This window comes from Vulpes vulpes, chromosome 4 (assembly GCF_048418805.1).
Source record: "Vulpes vulpes isolate BD-2025 chromosome 4, VulVul3, whole genome shotgun sequence".
In the NCBI taxonomy this organism is placed as follows: domain Eukaryota; kingdom Metazoa; phylum Chordata; class Mammalia; order Carnivora; family Canidae; genus Vulpes; species Vulpes vulpes.
In genome coordinates, this window is record NC_132783.1 from 57,902,566 (window position 1) to 57,926,300 (window position 23,735).

The window sequence follows — 23,735 nt, forward strand, 5'->3', positions numbered from 1 at the left end:
TAGAATTAGATTTTCTAATGAATACGTGATAGCATTATTGTTTTAACAGTGCTCTTAGAAAGATACATCTTATTGGTGTCCAAACAAAACAGCTGTTAATTGTTCTATCAGGTTTTTTGAGAACTGGGCTAATTAATAGAATGGCTTCATTAATTTAAATTATATTGGACATGGAAAGAAAAAGGGAAAAAGGACTGCTCTGAGAAAAAAAAAAAAAAAACAAGACAAAGAGTCACCCCAACATACATATATGGATTAGGTGATTTTCAGTCAAGATCAAAGGGAAAAATCAGGGCCCCCGGGCTGCCTGTCAGTAGAGCATGTGATTCTTGATCTCAGGGTGGTAGGTTCACCCGCCTTGAGTGTAGACATTACTTAAAAATAAAATCTTAAAAAAAAAAAAAAATCAAAGTAAAGAATCAAAGGGTAAGAACAAAGGGAAAAAGGATGGGGGGAGGGTAAGAACAGAAGAGTAGCTGACTATTAGGGTAACCTGTTTGCAAATGTTCCTTTGGAACCAAACCCATCCAGTTCGATAAGAATATAACTGATAGCGCTATGCTGGACAAACCATAGTCAATTAAAAGATAGTTGCTTGAGTTCACCTACAAATTAAGTGAAGTCTATGTCTTGCTCCGGGTAGAGTCCCAGGGTCAGAGTCCAGATAGATAATTAGGCTGAAAAAAAGAGAAAAAAACCAAAAAACAAAAAACAAAACTAGCCGTTCATGTTCTCATTTCCCAGACATTCCAGTCCAATAAAATCTAACTATGCCATTGATATGAAAAACAAACAATCCTTGTTTATAAAAAGAACGAATTTAACTTACCCCAAACTAGAACAGGGGAGAGGAGAGGGAAAATAATGTAACACATATTTAGAAATATAGAATTTATTTATGTTCACGGTAAGACAGTTTCACATTTTGTACATGGTTACCAGAAGAGATATAACACTCTCAGAGTTTAATATGGCATTATATTGCTATCAAACATTGCTTATGCTGTGTGAGTTGGGAAACACTTATTTCTCCCTTTAAAAAATTTAAGGCTCAGTTTCCAAAAGGTAATTTTACCATTATTTTTCTGTTTAAGAAACTGGGAACATTCTGAAATAAACCTCAAAGGGGTGGAGGGTGAGGGGCAGCACACACACCTGGCTCATTCATACTCCCGCTGAAGACACTGTGAGTTTTTTTTGTTGTTGTTAAAGGCTCTCCTGTTTGAAAATACGTTTCAGTACAAAATCAAATCAGTAGATAGGAGAGGCACTAGATATAAATCTTTAGTGTACAAACAAGGAAAACTTAAAACTTTATCACCAATTGCCAGCTAGAGTGTTCATTCAAAATTTGCCTACATAAAGGTGCACACACACAGAAACCTGCACTCACTTTTCTTTGGTAAAGCTTACCAAATACTAGTTCTCTTCTAACACACTAGTAAAAAAAAAAATATTTATACTTGCTTTCAACTTTCAGATCAAGTGGCCACAAATTCCTTCTTTTTTCCTAAATACCATCCTTCATGTTTGTTTGTTTTCTCCCCGCGACCTTGCAGTAGAACATAAGTGCAGTGGTAACCTTGAACAGATGTTTAAACCTGCTGTTTAAGTGATTGAAGGGGGAGAGGGAGCAGTGAGAAAGTTAATCATGAAAAGAGCTTGGAGTTTTTTGAGAATTACCATATCAACAAAGTCCTAAACACAGTGAGTTCCAAATGTGTTGTAGAAGAACTTTCCACCCCCTCCTAAGTATTTCATTCAATCAACAATGACATCATCATTTTACAAAAGGCAGAATCTGTTTAAACTCAGTAAACTACCTTACAATTCAGGAAGCTAATGCTATAACAACAAAAGCCAAAAAAGGGCCCGTGATGGGTTCTGCCTCTGGCATAAAGAAGTAGAGAGGATCCATCCTGTAGAAAAGATCAACAACGACAACAACAACAAAACAGTTTACAAAACAATAGTCCACTCCCCCACCAAAAAACCCCAACACATTCCATTTCTAGGGGCTAGTTCCAGGAAGCCAGATTTTATCACCAGGGTAGCTTTCAGTCCAATTCAAAGAGATCCATTGCCTACAATCATCTTGCTGTAATTCTTCTGCTGCTCTTCTTTAAAGGTATCCTTCACCTTTGCTCTCTTCAGCCCTCCATCCCTGGGAATAAGAAGGCAAATAAATAAAAGATTTTCCCAACAAGGATTTAAAAGCATTCGCTGGGGATCCCTGGGTGGCGCAGCGGTTTGGTGCCTGCCTTTGGCCCAGGGCGCGATCCTGGAGACCCGGGATCGAATCCCACATCGGGCTCCCGGTGCATGGAGCCTGCTTCTCCCTCTGCCTATGTCTCTGCCTCTTTCTCTCTCTCTGTGACTATCATAAATAAATAAAGATTAAAAAAAATGTTTAAAAAAAAAAAAGCTCAACCCCATAAAAAATTAAATAAATAAATAAATAAATAAATAAATAAATAAATAAAAAGAAAAAAAATAAAAAAATAAAAAAATAAAAGCATTCGCTGTTAACACACCCTGCAGGGTGCCACAACACTCAAGTGGCTGGTCAGCAACTGGGCAAAGAACATTGCATTTAAAAGCAGAAAGACCAAGATTTCTGTCTCTGTTCTACCACTCACCAAATGTGTATTACTTTGGGGAAGGAACAATCTCTCTGATCCCTGATTAAAATATGGAATAAAAAAATCAGGGGCATCTAGATGGCTCAGTTGGTTAAGCAAGTGACTCTTGATTTTGGCTCAGGTCATGATCGAACTGGCTTCAGGCTCTGCACTGGGCATGGAGTATGCTTGAGATTATCTCTCTCACTCTGCCCCTACCTCCACCCCTCGGCTCATGCTGTCTTTCTCTCTCTCAAAAAAAATAAGTTAAATTAATTAATTAGTTAATAAAATAAAATATAGCATAATATCTCCTTCCACTCAGTTTCTTTTTAGAAGTTAGGATTACTATATTCAATGTTCAATATTCAATGGACTTTATATTAAAACTAGAATTGTTTGCCTATCCTTTTCCCCAGGAAAAGCAAAGTATTATTTTCTTTCATCTAATCAACCTATGTCTTACTAGAAAATAATCCAGAACATTTAAAATACATACACACAAGTAATGCTGAGGTTACTGTATATGTATGGGTAAATTACTTAAAGATAGATAAGGTAATCATTATTCAAATTTAATCCTATGTCCACTAAGTTGTATTTTCATTCAAAGCACTATATATTTCAAGTAATTATAATCTTCCATATCCCAAAACAGACTCAGAATTAAAACAAACAACAAAATTGTAAATTGCAATTAACCAGTAGTTAGTGCCTATGTCAGCAGCATTCCTTCATTCAGAGCCTGGGAATCTTTGAACTCTCTCCAGGGTGGTGAAAACACAGAGCTGCCTGGGCTATAAAGACTCTTCATGCCTTTCCTTCTTTGGACATGAAGAAATAACAAATTGGAAGCTCTGGGAGGAGACTAGATTCTAAGGAGCCACAATTTCTTTCCTAATCTATCGTTTTTTATTTTAACTCCTAGGAGAGCATGAACAGTGAACTTGCTTACTTTATACTGTGCCTGTTTAATTTTAACCCAGGGAAGCACACATGTTTACCAAGTGCTCTCTGATGATGATGAATGGATCATAGGTTAGCCCGTGAACTCAATGCCATGAAGGCAGACAGAACTTGACCTACAAACAGACGCCTGTCTGAACCACTGCAAAGTACTGGCCTCTGGAGGCAAGTCCAAGACAGAGCCCATCAGTAAGCCCTCAACTTAAAATAGCCTGTGGTCCACACGTCTTCCAGAGGCTCAGCTGTAGGAAATTTCCTTGAAACAAGGCTATAAATTGTTGTTAGCTCCCCAGCAGTGTCCCTCAAAGCCTCCTTTATCCAAATGAGCTGCCACTAACTCTTCACAGCATTTGTGTGAATTCTGATTAATAAGAACTAAGTGGAGGAGGGAGAGGCAGAAGAAAGGCCATTCTTTCTTAAGGTGCAGGGCAAAACTGACAAAAAAAGTTAGCGACATTTGCCCTTGAGCATCCTGACATTATTTTGATGCAGCTCTCCTAAGCACTCAGAAAACTCTCTGACTGCTCTGAGCACCCCAACTGTGATTTGTCCCCTCTAGAGACTTTAAAGTTTTAATCAATTCCCCTTTGCAATGGCAGAGATCTGAGTTCCTAAGGAGGCCAGCAGCCATATTTAAAAGCCTGTTTATGATACAATTGAGTTCCCATTTAATCTAGGAAAAAACCAGTGTAGAAACGTTCATTCATTCCCCAGTGTGTGAATGACAGCTAGACCTGGAAAGAAGACAGGTGAGTCCTTTTTTTTTTTTTTTTAGAAGAGGCTGGGTAATTAAAACTAATCGTTTATTTAAAAAATTGCTTATGGCCCTATAAAAGGGAATTGAAAAATTCTGAGGATCATTTCTTTTCTTTAAAGGAATTTATTTATTTATTTATTTATTTATTTATTTATTTATTTGAGAGAGAGAAAAGAGCACAAGCAGGCAGAGGCAGGGGGTGAGGGGAGAGCTAAGAGGAAGCAGAGTTCCTGCAGAGCAGGGAGCGCAGTGCCAGGACTCTGGGATCATGATCTGAGCTAATGGGAGGCACTCAACTGCTCAACCCACTGAGCCACCCAGCTGCCCCCTAAGGATCATTTCTGAGATTCTGTTTAAGCCAATCATGATTGGGATCTGTCCTGTGGCTGACTTCTCTGTTATCTTTCAAGGATTTCTTCCTTTCTTTGGTGTCTGAGGCTACTGATCCAAAGCTCCAAGATTTTCATATGGCTTTGGCTCAGGAGCAGAGCTGAGCTATCAGGTGAGAGAAAGCAAGGTAAAGAAATTAAAACAATGAGCAAGAAAGCAGGAGCCAGATCCAGAATGAACTTGGATCACTAGGGCATTTATAAACTGGGACTCGTGTATACCTGTCATATCACGATGCTATGATGTCTATAATTTAGCTTCACATATTTCAAGTTAGGAAGTGTGATACAAATGTTAGTTTTAACCTATCCTGACCTTACTCCTGCCCTAAGGGCCAGTCAAGTGGCCCTAAGTCAAGAACTCATACTCCAGGGATGGTCAGCCAGGCATTTAATTAGAAGGCCACCATCTAAAGGTGGCACTCTAAGGCTTCAGCTGTGTCTGCCTTCCATCAACTTCCCAAACTTTGCTAACTCATATAATTAATTTTAGAAATGGGTTTTCACTAGAGAAATTAGTGGCTTCCTAATTAGCATAACAGATGCCAGAAAACTTTCTTGGGTGAAATTGGTTGTACTCAAGATATATGAATGGATAGGGGCGCCTGGGTGGCTCAGTCAGTTAAGTGTCTGCCTTTGGCTCAGGTCATGCTCCCGGGGTCCTGGAATCGAGTCCTGCATTGGGCTCCCTGCTCTGTGGGGAGTCTGCTTCTCCCTTTGCTCCTCAACCTGCTTGTGTTCTTGCTGTCTCTCTCTCTCTCTCTCTCTCTCTCAAATAAATAAATAAAATCTTTTTTTAAAAAAAAAAAGATATATGGATGGATAAAATATTCTAGAGGCATTCTCCATTCTCCACCCTTGCATAAAGGAGTATAAAAAGACAACCAGTCCTTATTCCAGAGGCTTCATTGCTGAGAGGTCCAAGGTACCACTGCAGGTTCAAAAGTTCTTGGTTTAACGGGCTGACAGCCTGACTCAGCCAAATCCTCCTCCTAGAACACTGTTATAATTGCCTCCAGTGAACTTTTCATGCAAAGCATTTTCAAACACCAAAAAAAGATAAACAGAGGGACTTTATTAACTTAAAGGATTTGAAGTATGAACTGTTTTATGTAAACTTGCTAGCATAATGTCTCTGTGTGTGAAAACTTAATCTCCCATGATAATGTAGGTACAGTTAACCCTCACTGATAAAGGCTAAATGTTTGTGCATCTCCTCCTCAAATTCATATATTAAAGCCCTAACCCCCAATATGATGGTACCTGGTGATGGGACCTTAGGAAGTAATTAGCTTTCGATGAGGTCATAAGGGTGGTCACTAATCCTCAAGGTAGAATTAGTGCCCCTAAAAGAAGAGACACCTGTGAGCGTGCTCTCTTCTCTCCCTCTCTCTCCATGCTCACACAAAGGCAAGAAGGTGGCCATTTGCCAGCCAAAAGGGATAGAGAGCTCTGACCAGAAACCGACCTTGCTGGTACCCTGATCTCAGACTTCCAGCCTTCAGAACCATGAGCGGATTTCTGTTGTATAAGCCACCCAATCTGTGGTAGTTTGTTATGGTAGCCCAAGCAGACTAAGACACTCCCCTACATTCCACCACCCTCAAACAAACAAAAAATTAAATCCAAAGTTTCCATCACTAAAATATCTCACTTATTTCCTTTCACATTTTTAAGTTTTCTTTAATATATTTACAGCTAGGGGCACCTGGGTGGCTCAGTGGTTGAGCTGCCTTTCAGCTCAGATGGTGATCCCAGGATTCTGGGATAGAGTCCTGCATCGGACCCCCTGCAGGGAGCCTGCTTCTCCCTGTGCCTATGTCTCTGCCTCTCTCTGTGTGTCTCTCATAAATAAATAAATAAAATCTTTAATATATATATATGCTAGCTGTAACTATATATACTATATGTATATATAGTTACAGCTAGCATAAAATATGAACAAGCCTATAAGTTGCTCCTTGCTCCTAGGCTCCATTCCCCACCACCAAATCTTTTCTCATTTTCTTCTTTAGTATCTGAGTTTTAGCTATATATATGGCTATCCAGAGCAAAGACAGCATTCGCCAGCCTTCTGTGCAGCTGTTATCGCATAACTTGAGGTCTAGCCAGTGGGTAGACATGGAAGTGGCATGCCCAACTTCTACCTTGTGTTCACAAAGAGACAGGTGTGTCCTTGTTTTAATTCTTTCCTGCTGGCCATTTTCTATAGGTGTGGAGCAGCACTGAAGCCACCATCCTGAACCCTCAAGTGGAAGCACACTGAGGACGGAAGCATATGGAACGGCCTGTTATACCAGCCTTCACCATCCACGTTTAAGGAAGAGGGCTAAACTTCGACCGGATTTAAGCTGTTGTTATTCTATGTAAACCACTGTCGTTTTCAGCTACACCTCTGGTTGACTACCACAATCAATGACATTATTAAAATAGATTTTTTTTCACTAAAAAAAAAAAAAAAAGATAGTACTTCTGCAAACTGCCTTACCAGGGAAGCTCAGTCAATCCTCCTTGCACAGCAATAGCAGACTTAACCCTGTTGGCAAACTGGACGGCATCTTCTCCTTCCTGGGGAAAAAGGAAATTACAAGTACTTCCTGAGAACAGAACTTTCAAATAACTCTTAAAAGCTCTCAGAATCATTTAGATTTGCTTTAGAATATAAGATTCAGGGGCGCCTGGGTGACTCAGTTGGTTAAGCATCCAACTCTTGATTTCAGCTCAGGTCAAGATCTCAGGGCCTTGAGATTGAGCCATACATGGGGCTCTGCACTGGGCGTGAAGCCTGCTTACGATTCTCTCTCCCTCTCCCTCTGCTCCCCACAACATGCGCATTCCTTCTTGCTCTTTCTGTCTCTCTCTTAAAAAAAGAAAGTAAGATTCATATTTTAGCTCAGTTCTATTCTTAATCATAGCAAATATCATTTGTTCTATCAAGAAAATGAAGTGCTGTATTGTTTTTTTGTATCTTGTGTATATATTTATTATGATCTTTATTAGTCTTATCCAACACATCACATTCCGTAATATCTGTAGATTCACTAAACCAACAGCAATTATAAAAACTATTATGGAAAAGAGTCCCTGAATATAAAATAGCCTGATTTAAGAAAGTTAAATACTTTTTTTAATGACTCATTTGCTAAGAAAGCAAGTCCAGCTCTAGCTAATGTGAAGAAGGAAGGCACCCAGGATTTCAGGTAAAAGTTTTCTTGCCTTGATCTGACTGGATAAAGCACCAAAGACTAGTTGTTATCTATGGATACCTCTCTGGTCATGGGGGGCATGTACCACACGTCACAGACGATTGCCCAGCTGGTCATCATTCGAAGCAGGTAGCTCACCATGTTGTATTTACTACTGTTCCAAAATGCATCCCCAAACTGAGGATTATACTGAGAAAAAGAAAAGAAAATACATCCCAGTTATGAACTAAGTGGTGACTTCTTTTATCCACGTCAGTGTTTCCAAGGTGACAAGCTAAACATCTTATCAGACCCCAAGAGAAAGAGAAACAACTTTGCTTGATAGAAATTAGTTTAAAAAAAAATAAAGTAAACCAGGCCCACTAACTTCTCTGACCTGAGTCCCAGAGTGCTATAGTAAGAGAGTTATCCACATGGGTCTTAAATATCTGTCTCCCTTGAAGGTGAGTGAAAGTAGTCACAGTAACTATTTTGCCTATTACTGTGTCCTTGGCACTTAATACAATGCCTGGCAGACAGTCCCCTGGCTCCTATCTGTAAACATAACCAGAGAGAGAGAATGATCAAGCAAATAGGGCAAAATGTAAACAGTCGGTGAATCTGAGTAAAGAGTACACAAATGCCTTGAGGAAGATCCTATTACACAATAGGTCTCTTGAATATGTTGGTTGGCTAAATAACTTTAATATAATGACATCACAATTTTTCCACCAACTAACTGTGTGACTGTAAGGCAAATTACATAACATCTCCAAGATTCAGTTTACAAACTGAGCAAATTTAACTAAAGTTGTGGTTTCTAAACATTCTGGTTTAGCAACAAATTACAAATCATTTTCTTTAAGTTACATCTAATGCAGAATCCCAGTATGTAAAACAGATTTTAAAAAGGAAAAAAACATATGCCCTGATGCACTATTGGTACGGATATATATCAATACAGTTACTAGAGAAAATAGTATGAGAGAGTCTTCAAAAAAATAAAAAATGGAACTACCCTATGATCCAGCAATCCCGCTTTCAGGAATATACCCAATGGAAATGAAAACAAGATCTTAAATAGATAACTGTACCCTCAAGTTCATTGCAGCATATTATTCACAAGAGCCAAGATTTGGAAACAACCTAAGTGTCTGTCAACAGATGAACAGGCAAAAAGAGATGTGGTATATATTGAGAGTGGAATATTATTTAGCCGTGAGAAAGAAGGAATCCTAACACCTGTGACAACATAGATGGACCCTGGGCAGCCCGGGTGGCTCAGTGGTTTAGCGCCTCCTTCAGCCCAGGGCATGATCCTTGGAGATCCGGGATCGAGTCCCACGTTGGGCTCCCTGCATGGAGCCTGCTTCTCCCTCTGCCTGTCTCTCTCTCTCTCTCTCTCTCTCTCTCTCTCTTTCTCTGTGTGTGTGTGTGTGTGTGTGTCTCTCATGAATAAATAAACATAAAAAAAAAAACATAGATGGACCCTAAAAGCATTTTGTTAAGTAGCGTAAGTCAGACAGAGAAAGATAAGTACTAGATAGTATTACTTATACACAGAATCTAAAAAAAGCTGAACTGATAGAAACAGAGACTAGGATTATGGTTTCCAGGGGCTGAGGAGGAGAGAGGGCACAGTGGAGGAATTGGGGAGATGCTGGTCAAAGACTACAAACTTTCAGTTCTGAGATAAATAAGTTCTGGGGACCTAATGCACAGCATGGTGACTATAGATAGTAATACTGTATTATATACTTGAAAGCTGCTAAAAGAATAGATCTGAAATGTTCTCATCATAAAAAAGAAATAGGAATTGTGTGATGTGATGGAGGTGTTTGCTAAAACTACAGTAGTAATCATTTTGCAATATGTAAGTATATCAAGTCAACATATGGTATATGTTAAATTTACCTGATATATGTTAATTATATTTCAATAAAGCTGGAGCAAGGGGAAGGGTACACAGTGCTTGTTGTATTCTTAAGAGATTTTAAGGTTGAAGTTATATCAAAACAAAGTTACCAAGTCATTGCCCTTTTGGGGAGCCAGGAGATCATTTGTTTTACCTTAATTGCAACTGGATGTATGGTCCCTCCAATTTCAAAGCTTCCCTTTTTAAACATCATGACTGAAGTGTTGTTGATGCAAGTCCCTAAAACAGGGTGGAAAAGAGGTGGTGAATATTCATGAAGGCAGTCTTTTTTTAAACAAATTTTTAATTTTTTTTTTTTTTTTTTTTTTTTTGTGATAGTCATAGAGAGAGAGAGAGAGAGGGAGGCAGAGACATAGAGGCAGAGGGAGAAGCAGGCCCCATGCACCAGGAGCCCGACGTGGGATTCGATCCCGGGTCTCCAGGATCACGCCCTGGGCCAAAGGCAGGCGCTAAACCGCTGCGCCACCCAGGGATCCCTAAACAAATTTTTAAAAGGAATTATTTTGATATAAAATATTCAAATCATAGCAAAATTATAGTTGAATATCATTTTGTGAAACAGTTCCATCCCTGCTTATGTAAGTAATTCAAGCGCTCTAAGCAAAAGTTTGATAAAGTTTGATAACAAACTTTAACTTTGTAACTAAATACTGTAGAAAATATAACTTGAGGGATCCCTGGGTGACGCAGAGGTTTAGCGCCTGCCTTTGGCCCAGGGCACAATCCTGGAGACCCGGGATCGAATCCCACGTCGGGCTCCCGGTGCATGGAGCCTGCTTCTCCCTCTGCCTGTGTCTCTGCCTCTCTCTCTCTATCATAAATAAATAAAAATTAAATAAAAAAAAAAGAAAATATAACTTGAACACAACAGGTGACAATTTCAATATTTTAAAATAACGACCTTTAAAAATTTATGAACAATACTTGTCCAAGTTCATTACCCAGAAATGACATTTAAGATCAAAAGTCACCATGTCTTCCAAAAAAAAAAAAAAGGAAGAAAAAGGCACCACGACTTCCATCAAATGTCAAAAGAAAGCAAGGGATTACTGGCTCAAAGAAGAACATCTCTTTCCTACAGGACAGCAGAGATCTGGACTACGAATGCCAATTCTAGAACAATCCAATGCCTCACACACTTGTTATCCACGAAGGCTTGGTAGGCAGTCACCCTTCTTACCTTCAGGAAAGATTAGTATGGGTAGTTTTTTCTTATCAGCAATGTGTTCTTTTAGTCTGTAAAGTAAAAGAAAGGGTCAAAATGCTACCTTTATAAAGGTAGAGGTGGGAATCCTCCTTTGTCTTCCTGACACTCTATTACCACAAATATAATGGTACAGCAATAAGGAGGGGAAAATAAGTAAAGGAAATAAACTCAGGTTGGGCCTTTTCTAAAAAGCATAGTTATCTGTACTAGTTCAATTTCTCTCATTTCAAAGCAAGCGATTTCAGCCTACTCTGAAGAAAGAATGCTAGGGGTGGCTGGGTGGCTCAGTCGGTTAGGCGTCTGCCTCCGGCTCAAGTCATGATGCCAGGTCCTGGGATGGAGCCCCGCATTGGGCTCTCTCCTCAGCAGGGAGTCACTTCTCCCTTTGCCCCTGACACCGCTTGTGCTCTCTTTCTCTCTCTCTCTCAAATAAATAAATTTTCTAAAAAAGAAAGAAAGAATGCTACGTAGTCATGAGACAAGGCTCTGATGCCCTCACCTCAGGTCTGTGCCCTTCTCCATGGTCCTATATTTTGTCATCTGAAAAATGGGAATACTGACTACTGGCCCCATCTGCCTCACGGCTGTTAAGTATAAAAAAACTCCTTAAATGAGCAGGGTTCAGCTGTCCTGTGACACAGACACCATAAAGCTGAGAATGACAGAAGTTCTTCTGGGCTTAGGTTCCACCTTCCCTGCAGCCAGCCCTGTATTTCCAACTGCTTACCAGAAGCTGGTAAGGCTCAGATAGAGACCTCACAGCAGCCAGTGTCCCAATGCTAAATAATCTCAAACTGGGGCACAGTTTTACTAACTTTAAACAGATTTCAACAAGCACTTTTCATTTTACCACTAAAAGCATGGCCGCCTTCATGTTTCTAGGAGCAATAACCAACAGAGGGCCTTCAGTTAAAGGACTCAGGCAAAAAGCTGTTTCCCAACAAAGGCTTCTGGTAGCTCATCTCTAACCCAAGCCCCAAGGGTTCCTTCTGTTCCATGAAGAACATTAGCTCTATCTGTCTCTAGATGGATGTAAGTGATAATGGACATCCAGCAAACAATCAGAAATCTATTGGCTCAGCAAATAGTTACCAATTATTTAACTTTCTTTTTTTATTTAAGATTTATTTATTTATTTATTCATGATAGACATAGAGAGAGGAGAGTCAGAGACACAGGCAGAGGGAGAAGCAGGCTCCATGCCGGGAGCCCGACGTGGGACTTGATCCCGGGACTCCAGGATTGTGTCCTAGGCCAAAGGCAGGGGCCAAAACGCTGAGCCACCCAGGGATCCCCTTATTTAACTTTCAAGGTAGTAATTTTTAATTCTGAAAACTCAGTGACTGGAATATCCCTAGGCCACAACAATACAAACACATGGGCCTTCTAAATTCATCATATATCCCACCATGACTACAGAATTAAATTTTTTAAAAAGATGTACCTAAGACAGGTGATTCAGCAGAAAAGGCTAACCACAAATAAAGCTCCATATATTTTAGGTTTAATCCTGAGTACTGCTCTGCCCTCTGTGGCAGGAGGGCCAAGATTTATGCTACTAGTAGATTTTATGCTACTCCAAAGGACACTGGGTAATGCCACTGCTTACCTCTTAGTGACCAAGTGTCGATCCTTCATTTCTGAGCGTTCAAACCAGACATGTGGACAAGCCTTGACCATAGCTCTCTGAATAATTCCCATCAACCCACCATGAACCTGGCCAACCTAAAGTATCATGAGAAAAAAAGGAAAAATGTAAAGGCACAGCTAGGCAAAGAGAGCTTTTATTTATTTATTTATTTATTTATTTATTTATTTATTTATTTATTTATTTTAAGGAACCAGTAAGTTCCTTTTCCCCAACGAGAGAATAGATCGGCCTTCTACTGATTTAAGTTCTTAGTCTAATCAAAGGACATGAATGGCCAAATATAAGAAAGAGTGTTCTTTAGTAGCATCTTTGGATTTTAAGCTGAAAATATTGCTACACTAGTTATACTCTAGGTTTAAAAAGTAGAAGTATGTCAATTTAGTCAAGATAAGAGAAATGCAAATTAAAACTACACTGAAATTTCTCACTCATCAGACTGAAAAGACTCAAAAGCTTAACAATGCACTCTGAGTCAAGGCTGAAGAAAACAGCACTCAGGGGTTCCTCGGTACCTCTATAGGTTAAGCGTCTGACTCTTGATTTCAGCTCAGGTAACGATCTCAGGGTCATGGGATAGAGCTGGATGGGGAGCCTGCTTAAGATTCTCTCTCTCGGGATCCCTGGGTGGCGCAGCGGTTTAGCACCTGCCTTTGGCCCAGGGCGTGATCCTGGAGACCGGGGATCGAATCCCACGTCGGGCTCCCGGTGCATGGAGCCTGGTTCTCCCTCTGCCTATCTCTCTGTGACTATCATAAAAAAAAAAAAAAAAAAAGATTCTCTCTCTCCCCCTCTCTCTGCCCAGCTCCCCCACCCTGCTGATACTCTATCTCTCTCCAAAAAAAAAAAAAAAAAAAAAGTTAGGAAGAAAGAAAATGGCACTCAGACATTGCTTGGGAAGGGGGAGATTATAACACCTGTAGAAGGAAATTTGGCAACATCTATCAAAACTACAGAGACATTTATCCTTCAACTCAATAATTCCACTTCTAGGAATTTATCCTGAAGACATACCTCCAATACATATGCACAAGGTTTTAATTATATATTACTTGTAATTTCGAGATATTGGAAACTACCCAAATGCAAACACAAGAAATCAAATGAATAAACTATGCTACATACACACAGTAGAGTGCCAGGCAGCTGGGAAAGGAGTAAAATTGATCTACTCTGTAAGGAATAACTTCCCAGAGATCCTGGGGTCGGGTTTTTTCCTGGTTTGGGGTTTTAAAAAAAAATTTTTTTTTTTTTTGTATAGTTGACACAACGTTACCCTAGTTTCAGGTGTATAACATTGCAATTGAACATCCCTATACATCAAGCTATGCTCACAACTCAGGCAATCTTAAGTAACAAGGCAAATTGCAAAAGAGCAAATATAGTATGCTACCCTTTGTGTAAAATAGAAGGAGTAATATATACATATATCTATTTCTACAAAAAGAAAAAAAAAATCCAAAGCAGTGAAGTTGGAAAACTAAAATGTAGGAAGGAATGGAGCAGAATGGAGAGAGGAAGTGACATTATTAAGAATTTACCTTTATTGTTTAGTTTTGATATTTAGAAGCTTCCAATAATAAATCAACAACGGTGGAACTAGCAAACCAAAAGCAAAGGGAAACAAATAAACCCAACTGCATTTCAAGCGAATAAAAGAACACTGAAGAAAGGAGGGGAAACCCTAAGAAATGTACAAAGATGGTATTTGACCACACACCCTCTATCTCTCTTTGAAGAGAACTGCAAAATACCTGGATTTTTTTTTTTTTTTAACAACAGTCATTTGTGTAGCAAAACAGTGAGGCAATTCTGAAACAATTTTAGATGTATCCTAGGATTGAGAAAATAGGTAGATACGTTGGGAGCCAGGGTACTCGCTATGAAAAAGGGGAGATGCAAATATGGATTGGGGGAAAGCAAGAAAGAACCTTATGTTTCTCCAATAATTAAAACAGAACTACCCTATGATCCAGCAATTCCATCTTTGATTTATTTATCCAAGGAAAAAAGAAAACACTAACTGAAAAGATGTACGTATCCCCATGCCCACTGCAGCATTATTTACAATAGCCAAGTATGGAAATGACCTAAGTGTCTGTTGATGAGTGAGTGGATAAAGAAAACATGATATACTTGTGTACACACTTTATCAGCCATTAAAAAAGAATGGAATCTTGCCATCACAAACAACATGGTTAGGCCTTGAGACGTTATGCTAATAGGCCAAGTAGAGGGAAAACAAATACTATATGATCTCACATGTGGAATCTAAAACAAACAAAAACCACCAAAAACCACCAAAAAACCCATACATTGAAGGCAGTTGTGAGGTTGGGAGAGGAGATGCCAAGGAGCGGGCAAAATGGATGAAAGGGATCAAAAGGTACAACTTGTAATTATATCATGGGAATGCGGTATACAGTATATGGACTATGGTTAATAATATTGTATTGCACATTTGCAAGTTGCTAGAGAGTAGATCTTAAAAGTTCTCATCACAAGAAAAAAATTTTATGTGTGGTGATGGTTGTTAACTAGACTTACTGTGATTTTACAATGTATACAAATACTGAATTTTTGTACACCTAAAACTAATTTCAATTATACCTTAATTTTTATAAATTTAAAAACAAATGACTTCAATATTTTCTAAAAACAGTAAACTATGAGGCATCAAATTAATAAAAATACCTAAATACAAATGAAAAAAAGAAAAACCCTATGAACTGCATGAATTGGTATAGACCCAAATTTTGAATATTATATTAATATTAGAAATAAATACTAAATATCAACATATTAACATATAAATAATTTACACACATTTCTATGTAGATAGAAAGACAGCACACAAGAATGCAAATGATAAAACAAATGGAGCAAAACGCTACTAACAGGTAAATATGAATAAAGGGTATATGGATATTTATTATTGCAATCTCTCTATGACCTCGAAAATATTTCTAAAATTTTTTTAAAAGTTCAAGTCTTTGTTTAGGAGGGGAAAAAGACTTCGAAAAGCCACTGAGACGGGTTCTTGAATATTCTTCACATATATAGTTTATGTTTAGCCAGAAGAGGTCACATGTGACCTTTGGAGGTCAGCAATAAAGTTTCCTTCCATTTCTGCCCTCTACTGCCTCTGACTTAAATCCAATTGGCTTCCAGTGTCTATCCCACTGGAAACTTAGCAGTAGCTCTGCTTTTCTAAAATGTGGCTAATATTATAATTGCAGTCACACATAATCAAAAAGCATAAAAAATTCCAACAAAATTCTGACGACTCAGTCACCAATGAGTTGTATTTTTTTGTTGACCAGGACACAGAATGAATATGGTCCCAGAGACACAAAATCGTGAGTAGCCAAGTTGGTTAAAATGCCCAAACCTTCGCTTTCTCTTCTATAATAAAATATCAGCCTGAATCTCGTTGTATTACTGTGAGTTCACATACAATGGATGTGAAAGTGCTTGCCCACATAATGCAAAGAATTATTACTACGACCAGAATGGTGCTGGGGCCTACCCAGGATTGTTAACAGAAAGGTCCTTGAGTTGGCTTTTAAACAAAATCATGACATGCTTGCATGATGCATATGTATGTCATTGTTTTTCTTTTTTTCTTTTTTTTAAGATGTTATTTATTTATTTATTTATTTATTTATTTATTTATTTATGAGAAACAGAGAGAGAGAGGCAGAGGGAGAAGCAGGCTCAATGTGGCACTTGATCCCAGGACCCTGGGATCACAACCTGAGCCAAAGGTAGATGGCTCAACCACTGAGGCACCCAAGTGCCCTGTCCTGTTTTTCTTAAGAAAGGCTGCATAACTATTAACTGATGCCTAACCTAAACAAGGTAAAGAACTAGCAATTCCCATAAGTCTTCTCCTAGAAATAGTTAAAGCTTCCTTGGATTCCAAATGGGCTCCATGACTTAGACAAAATAAAGTAGTAAAATGTGGTTGCCCAAGAGTTATATATATCTGAACTCATATTTTAGACAGATTAAATATCTGGCAATAAATTAGGAGTTTTTACAAAGGTCTTCAACCCCCTCAATGATTTTTTTAATAATAAATTTATTTTTTATTGGTGTTCAATTTGCCAACATACAAAATAACACCCAGTGCTCATCCCATCAAGTGTCCCCCTCAGTGCCCGCCACCCAGTCACCCCCACCCCCCGCCCTCCTCCCCATCCACCACCCCTAGTTCGTTTCCCAGAGTTAGGAGTCTTCCATGTTCTGTCTCCCTTTCTGATATTTCCTACCCATTTCTTCTCCCTTCCCCTCTATTCCAATGTGGCATATATGTTCGTCTTTCTTGCTTGATCTTCATTAAAAAGTCTGATTTTTTTTTTAATTGTATATGGCTCCCTGAAGGAAGACACAACTAATTGGCTGGTAAGGGATTTGCAGAGTTCCAAGGAGGAAGACTTTAACATCTCAAAGTGTTATTAAACACTGCAGGGATTTTAGAAGCAAGACAGAATTAACCTTGTAAAGTCCTATCAAGCTCAAGTATGTCTACATTTCAGTGAGTTAACATTTTTACTACCTTTTTAAAGAAAAGATTGATCCATTAATTTATTTTTACTTTTTTGAAGATTTTTTTTTTAAGTCACCTCTACCCCCAACATGGGGCTCAAACTCACAATGCCAAGATCAAGAGTTACATGTTCCACTGACTCAGCCAGCTAGGAGCTTACAATTTTTTACAACCTTAAATATAATAGCTATTTTCTTTCTTTTCCTTGCACTATGTAGTGTTCATTTATATAGCTACAGTAGTATAACCGCATAATTTTCTAATATAAAACTCTCTAATTTGTGCCAAAATAAGTTAAAAGTTTATTGAATAATCCACAAAACATGCATTTACTTGAACTGTCACTGAGCTGCTCTTACCATAGCATAGCATCCATCCGTTGTCAAGATCAAAACATCTATTGGGGAAGTATGATTGGCAACACAAATGCCTCCCTTCTGGGGTCTGTACTGCCTGTAATCACAAACAATGGTAAATAGTAAACCTGGAAAATTGTTACTAATTTGCAGAACAGCATGTATTCACCCTATTTTGCTTTAAAAAGTACATTTAAAAATCGAGTTTCAAAGTATCTGGTCCCATTTTAAAAAGGTAGGCAGTATGATAGAAGTAGGGTAAGAGTATAGGGGAAGGGGCCAATAACTTGCTCTTTATATCTATTTACATTGTTTTTTGGTAATGGTCATATTTTCCTTTCATAATGAAAAAGGAAATTTAAAAATCTTAGACTGAGTTACAAAGATTCCATAACTTTAATATTATAATATTCAAGTTTCACTTAACTATTTTCCTATTATTTCAATCTTCATAAGCATCCCTTTTTAGTAGTTTCACAGTGACCACAGAGTAAATTTACTATAGTTTCCTCCCTTTTATTCCCTTAAAGCAGAGGTTGGCAAACTTTTCCTATTGAGGGCCAGAAAATAAATATTTTAGATTTTGCAAGCCAGCCAATTCCTATCAAAACTACTGGACTCTGCTATTTTGTCACAAAGGCAGTCACAGACAATATATAAATGCATGAGCATGGCTGTGTTCTAATAAAACTTTATTTACAAAAAAAAAGATGGCAGGCTGTATTTGGCCTCTAGACCCATAATTTAGTTTGCCAACCTTTTCCTAGAGTTCAACCAGTATTTGAAATTAATGAAACAAAGTAGTTTTCATTGGCCCAATACAGAGAAGAAGAACCAAATGCATGACAACTTTAGCATGCGTTCCTTAAAATTAGAAGCAATTCTATATATACTAGGTTATGAACTCTCTACGTAATTAAAGCACCTTTTCTGTAGATAGTATTTCTTCTGATCACAGTTCTACCAAAGCATTTCTTCTACTCCTCATCCCAAAACTCACAGCTCAAAGACAAAATCTTGTAATTTTAGAAACTTTTTTTAAGATGTTATTTATTTATTTATTTATTTATTTATTTATTTATTCATGAGAGACACACACAGAGAGAGAGAGAGGCAGAGACACAGGCAGAGGAAGTAGCAAGCTCCATGCAGAGAGCCTGACGTGGGACTCGATCCCAAGACCCCGGGGTCATGCCCTGGGTCAAAGGCACGCGCCAAACCGCTGAGCCACCCAGGCGTCCCAAGATTTTATTTATTTATTTATGAGAGACACAAAGAGAGAGGCAGAGATACAGGCAGAGGGAGAAGCAGAGAGCCAGATGCAGGACTCGATCCTAGAACCCCAGGATCACATCCCAAGCTGAAGGCAGACGCTCAACTAGTGAGCCACCCAGGTGTCCCAATTTTAGAAACTTAAGGGGCATTTTATGTTGATAACACATGGTAAAGCCACAGGAGATAATGTCTCCCTTCTACAAATGAGACAGAAAGATCCAGTCAACAAAAAAGAGAGGCTTTCTAGAACTTTTAAACCAATGAAGTTAAATGTAAAATAATAATAATAAAATTGAGTTAAAAGAAAAGTAATTCAAAAGTTCAAAATTACTTCTATCAGCTAATAACTTCAGTTAGCTACCATTATCCTCTATGGTTGCAGGGAGGGAAGCAAAGTGTGTTCTGTCTGAAGGGTCAGTTATGAAACTTCGAAGCGGCAGGACTGAGATTAGAAACCAGACCTCAGGGCACCTGGGTGGCTCAGTGATTGAGCATCTGCCTTTGGCTCAGGCCATGATCCCAGGGTCCCGGGGTCCTGGGATCAAGTCCCACATCAGGCTCTGCCACAAACTATCTACGGGACCCTAGACAAATCCCAGAGATTCCCCTCTTCACCTGTAAAACAGGACAACGACACCTCTCTCGTAAGATGACCTATAAGAAGCATATATGACATGGCCTGCACACCGTAAATGCTCAATTACTAAGTGTCATTACACTATTTTTACATTCCTTCTGCAAGTGGATGGCTTTTTGCAAGTTTTTCATACAAAACCATTCTAAGCAGCAGGGATGAACATACTAGCAGTACTCTGACTTCACCTGCTTTCTCCACCCACTACTGTCAGTTAGAGCCTGGATTTATGCACAGAAAGCCAGGTAGAAGCCAGTGGACACTCACTTGTTATGATAATGAATGGTGCCAGAGAGGGCTCGCACACAGATCCGACAGCATGTCAGGTGGACCAGTTCACTTAGCCAGTTTTTGAGGCTGCAAGAAAGAGAAAACATTTCATGGTGCGGTTCTGGGCACTCCTAAGAAACAATACAGTAAGAGCTTCCATGTGCTCCTTCACAGCAGCATACTGTGTTCTGAAACACAAGCACAGTTTCAACTCTTAAAGTCTCATTGAGGCATTTAGGACAAAACTTTCATGAAAAATAGATCTCACCCTACAAGACTGTCATGATAAATCCCTGACCAAGATAAGCTGGAGCTTTTTTGGTCTCAGCCTGGTAAGCTTGACCATATGGTAAGACTGTTGCTTTCCATGAGTCCCTCAGTCCATTTCCTTTCTCCTCTTCATTTCCTCTTTGAAAAACGAATTCTTAGCATTTATATCAAAGTGTGATGGCAAATCAAATAAAGACTATGAATACAAAGTAAGCAAAATGTTAACAAGTGTGTGGAGGCCATAAATTTGAATCAAATATTCTTCTTGTAGCACAGCTAAGGAAAGGAACAATCCTATTTTTGGCTGAGTAGAAGGAAACATTTCCCACCTGCCATCTGGCAGCTGTCCGACCAGTGTAGTTCCTATAACCAACAAACTGATCCCAATGAAAGCCAAAGTAACCCTGAAAAAGAAAAGAAACCGTAATGCAAAAGTTAATTGCATAGTAAAAGGCAAGATATATCATCTAAAAGTTCAGAAATAATCAAACTATAAGTAAGTCATGGAATGTCTAAATATGGAATGTGGTGCTGCCATTAAAAGAATTGGGTAAATCTATAGATTCTGACACAGAAGAATGGTCTTTGGTATTTTGTGAGAGAAAAAAGCAAAATAAGTTTCAAAATAATATGTAGAGTATGATACCATTTTCAAAATAACAGTAAGTATATATTAGTTGAACATCAAGCATATAACTAGTTTATAGATGCATAAAGAAGGTCTGGGAATTTATTCACGGAACTACCAAATTCAATCTATGTAATCGTCAAAGGATTAAGCGAACTAGTGAAAAGAATAAATCAAAAGTCTTGCCCTTTTGCTCTTCTGAATTATTTTTAATGAGTATATATTAAATATACTCATATTAGCTTCTTGTATAATATAAGAAACTCCTTTATGTTCTATAAGGAGTCATGTCAGGTTGAAAATATCTTATTTTCTTCAGTATACATTGGTGGGCATTGTATGATTGTAAATATCCTCCAAAGGTCTAAAAATTACTTGTTTTTCTGAGTTTTTTAATGATGGGAGAGAGGTACAATTCAAACTTTTCTCGAAGGAATTTAAAATTTATAGCAAATAGCAAGAAAGGCTCTTGCATAATAAGAACACCAAGTTATACCACCATACAGAAATCCTTTCTACATGCAAATCTGTTGTCCCCTTAGTATATTCACAGTAACTCAAGTTAGTAACAAGGTGACTGACAATACCTTTAATCTCCACATAGACACTTTCTCATTTTTGAAAGGTGCTTATAATATTCTTTCTAATCACTTCAAAAAGAATATAGTCATTTTCAGAAATGTAAGTAGAATCACACAATAAGATAAAATTGAGATTTAAAGTCTTTCAGAATAAATGGGGCTTCCTTCTAAATGCATTGTTAAGGTGTTAAACCTCATTAAAGTCCTTAAAAAAAAACTTGTTGAAATCTTGGTTTAAGACCTTTTGACAGAACAATTTGAAGGCTAGATTTAGTTTTCTTTCGGTGCCATATTTTCATACCAACCACTGATGCAATAGATAAATCATCAATTATGCAAAAGTTTTAAAATAACATTTTGCTACCTTGCCCTACTGGGAATCATTTGTTCCTACACATGAAACCAGAAGGGGTTACATTTGAACATGTTTAACAACTAGGTTCAAAACTCTTGAAAGGTTTTATTTACAAGATTAATAGGCAAAAAATTCTGGTTTCCAGTTTAGTGAGACAACATGAGAATTTTCATAGATGTCACAAGTTTTCAGCCACAATCTGTGTTTTTTTAAGAGTTTTACTGAGATACAATTTACCTATCATACAATTTACCCATTTATAAAGTAGTCAATGGTTTTCGGCATATTCACAGAGTTGTGCTACCATCAATACCATTAATTAGCACGATCTGCTTTTTGAGTGTTCACTTTGGAGCAACAGCTCATCTTCTAAAGCATTTACACAGTAATTCTTTCACAGTGAAGAGGATGTACTAAGCATAGGAGTCTCAATTCTGACATTTCCTTATTCTTCTTGGGTGCTTATGCTACTGGATTATCCTACATCTGTGGTTTCTTTGTAAGAATCTTCTGTTACTTCTTGAGTCTGTGAGCGTTAGTTTAATCTAAGTAGATAATGGAATCCTAACACCATTTACTGGCCCCCACAGCGGATGAAAGCTAACCAACAAATGAGGGCATCTCAAATACCTGGACCTGCAAAATACTCTAGTTTGAGGTGGCTTTGAATACAGTGCCTGACTCGTGGACAAGTGCACACGTATAATCTCTATAGTCAATCTTATTGAAGGTTCATTTCTTTTTAAGAATAAAAATAGAATAAATGGAAGCCCTAATTATAAATAGACTAGACAAAAAAAAATAAATAGACTAGACATGTCTAATAAATAAAAGCTCAAATATTTCCTTCGTGCATACTAGTGGATACTTTTGCACATGCTCAGAGTACATGAACCCCCAGTTGAGAACACTGGTTTAGGGTTCAAGCAAAAGTATATGCGAAACACTGAATTTCACTTTGATATCACAGTTGAAATGATTCCCAAAAGACATCCCATGCCCCAACTGGCAAATCAGCAATATGGGTCAAAACACACACACACACACACACACACACACACACACACACACACACAGTTTAGAAATGTGCCTTTGCCTCTACTTAAGCAATCTTTTCACTTGTAATAAACCTAAATGAGGCAAGTATATAGGCCACCCTAGGGATGGTTGAATGGTTTCAAGTCATGTGCCAATTTAAGGTGGCTGATAGCAACTGCCCAGAAAGCTCTGCTGAGAGGATGCCAAGGTTCTGCCAAGGGAAATAAGATAATCAACGGCAATATTGTGACTGATACACATGCCTACTACCTGCCATTACCATGCTAGACACACCTTGCTCCCTCATGCTTCATCCCATTGCCCAGTGTCACCTCTGCTACTCTTATGTTCCCCACTATGTTTCTAATAAACTAGACTTGAAAGTACCTCTTCATTAGGCAGAATCAAAAGAGGACACAGATGGCAAACTTTAAATAAGAAAAGTTAATCATAATGGAACTAGATGGAACAAATTCAGTCCCGTGAATGGCTCCCTGCCATGTAGTAACCATTCTCAGGAATTTTTTCTCTCCTGTGCAACTATGAACTGCTACAGACCAGCAAAGAACGGCAGTTACAGCTTGGCTGACACTTTGGTGAATGCAAAACTATAAATCCTCTCTTCTTTTTCCTAACTTACCTTTTCTACCTATCCTCAAATTATCTTTTTTAAAGATGTTATTTATTTATTTGATACAGAGCAAGCGAGCATGGGCAGGGGGAGGGGTAGAGGGAGAGGGAGAAGGACCGACTAGGCAGGGAATCCAATGCAGAGCTCCATCCCAGGACCTGAGTGGAAGGCAGGTGCCCAAATGACTAAGCCACCCAGGTGCCCCTATCCCTAAATTATTTATGACTGAAAGAACAACATGGATCCAGATTGATATATATTAGACTCTCAATACACATCTTCATTTGGGGAAAATATGAAAGAAGAATAGATACTTCATATGTTCCTGTGGAGGTCACATTTGGTGGTATTTTGCAGGTGTTGGAAAGAATGAGATTAGTGCCATAATACTCTCATGAGAACATTACATACATGACTTAAAAAGAAAGCTGAACCA

The 23,735-nt window shown here is 38.4% G+C and overlaps 1 protein-coding gene across 2 annotated transcripts in view; it reads right to left on the bottom strand.

The window, feature by feature from the left end:
• Window positions 1–876: 876 nt before the first annotated feature.
• The window catches only part of GPAT3 (glycerol-3-phosphate acyltransferase 3), a 61,890-nt gene continuing 39,031 nt past the window's right edge, over window positions 877–23,735 (bottom strand). For both annotated transcript variants that reach the window (XM_025998164.2, XM_072755767.1), the window contains 9 exons: window positions 20,396–20,470; window positions 19,794–19,883; window positions 17,621–17,714; window positions 12,671–12,786; window positions 11,035–11,090; window positions 9,988–10,073; window positions 8,000–8,128; window positions 7,222–7,301; window positions 877–2,164 (listed from right to left, as the gene is read on the bottom strand). In XM_025998164.2, coding sequence (XP_025853949.1) covers window positions 2,068–2,164; window positions 7,222–7,301; window positions 8,000–8,128; window positions 9,988–10,073; window positions 11,035–11,090; window positions 12,671–12,786; window positions 17,621–17,714; window positions 19,794–19,883; window positions 20,396–20,470 — 823 coding nt within the window. In that variant the 3' untranslated portion in view covers window positions 877–2,067. The remainder of the gene's footprint in view (window positions 2,165–7,221; window positions 7,302–7,999; window positions 8,129–9,987; window positions 10,074–11,034; window positions 11,091–12,670; window positions 12,787–17,620; window positions 17,715–19,793; window positions 19,884–20,395; window positions 20,471–23,735) is intronic.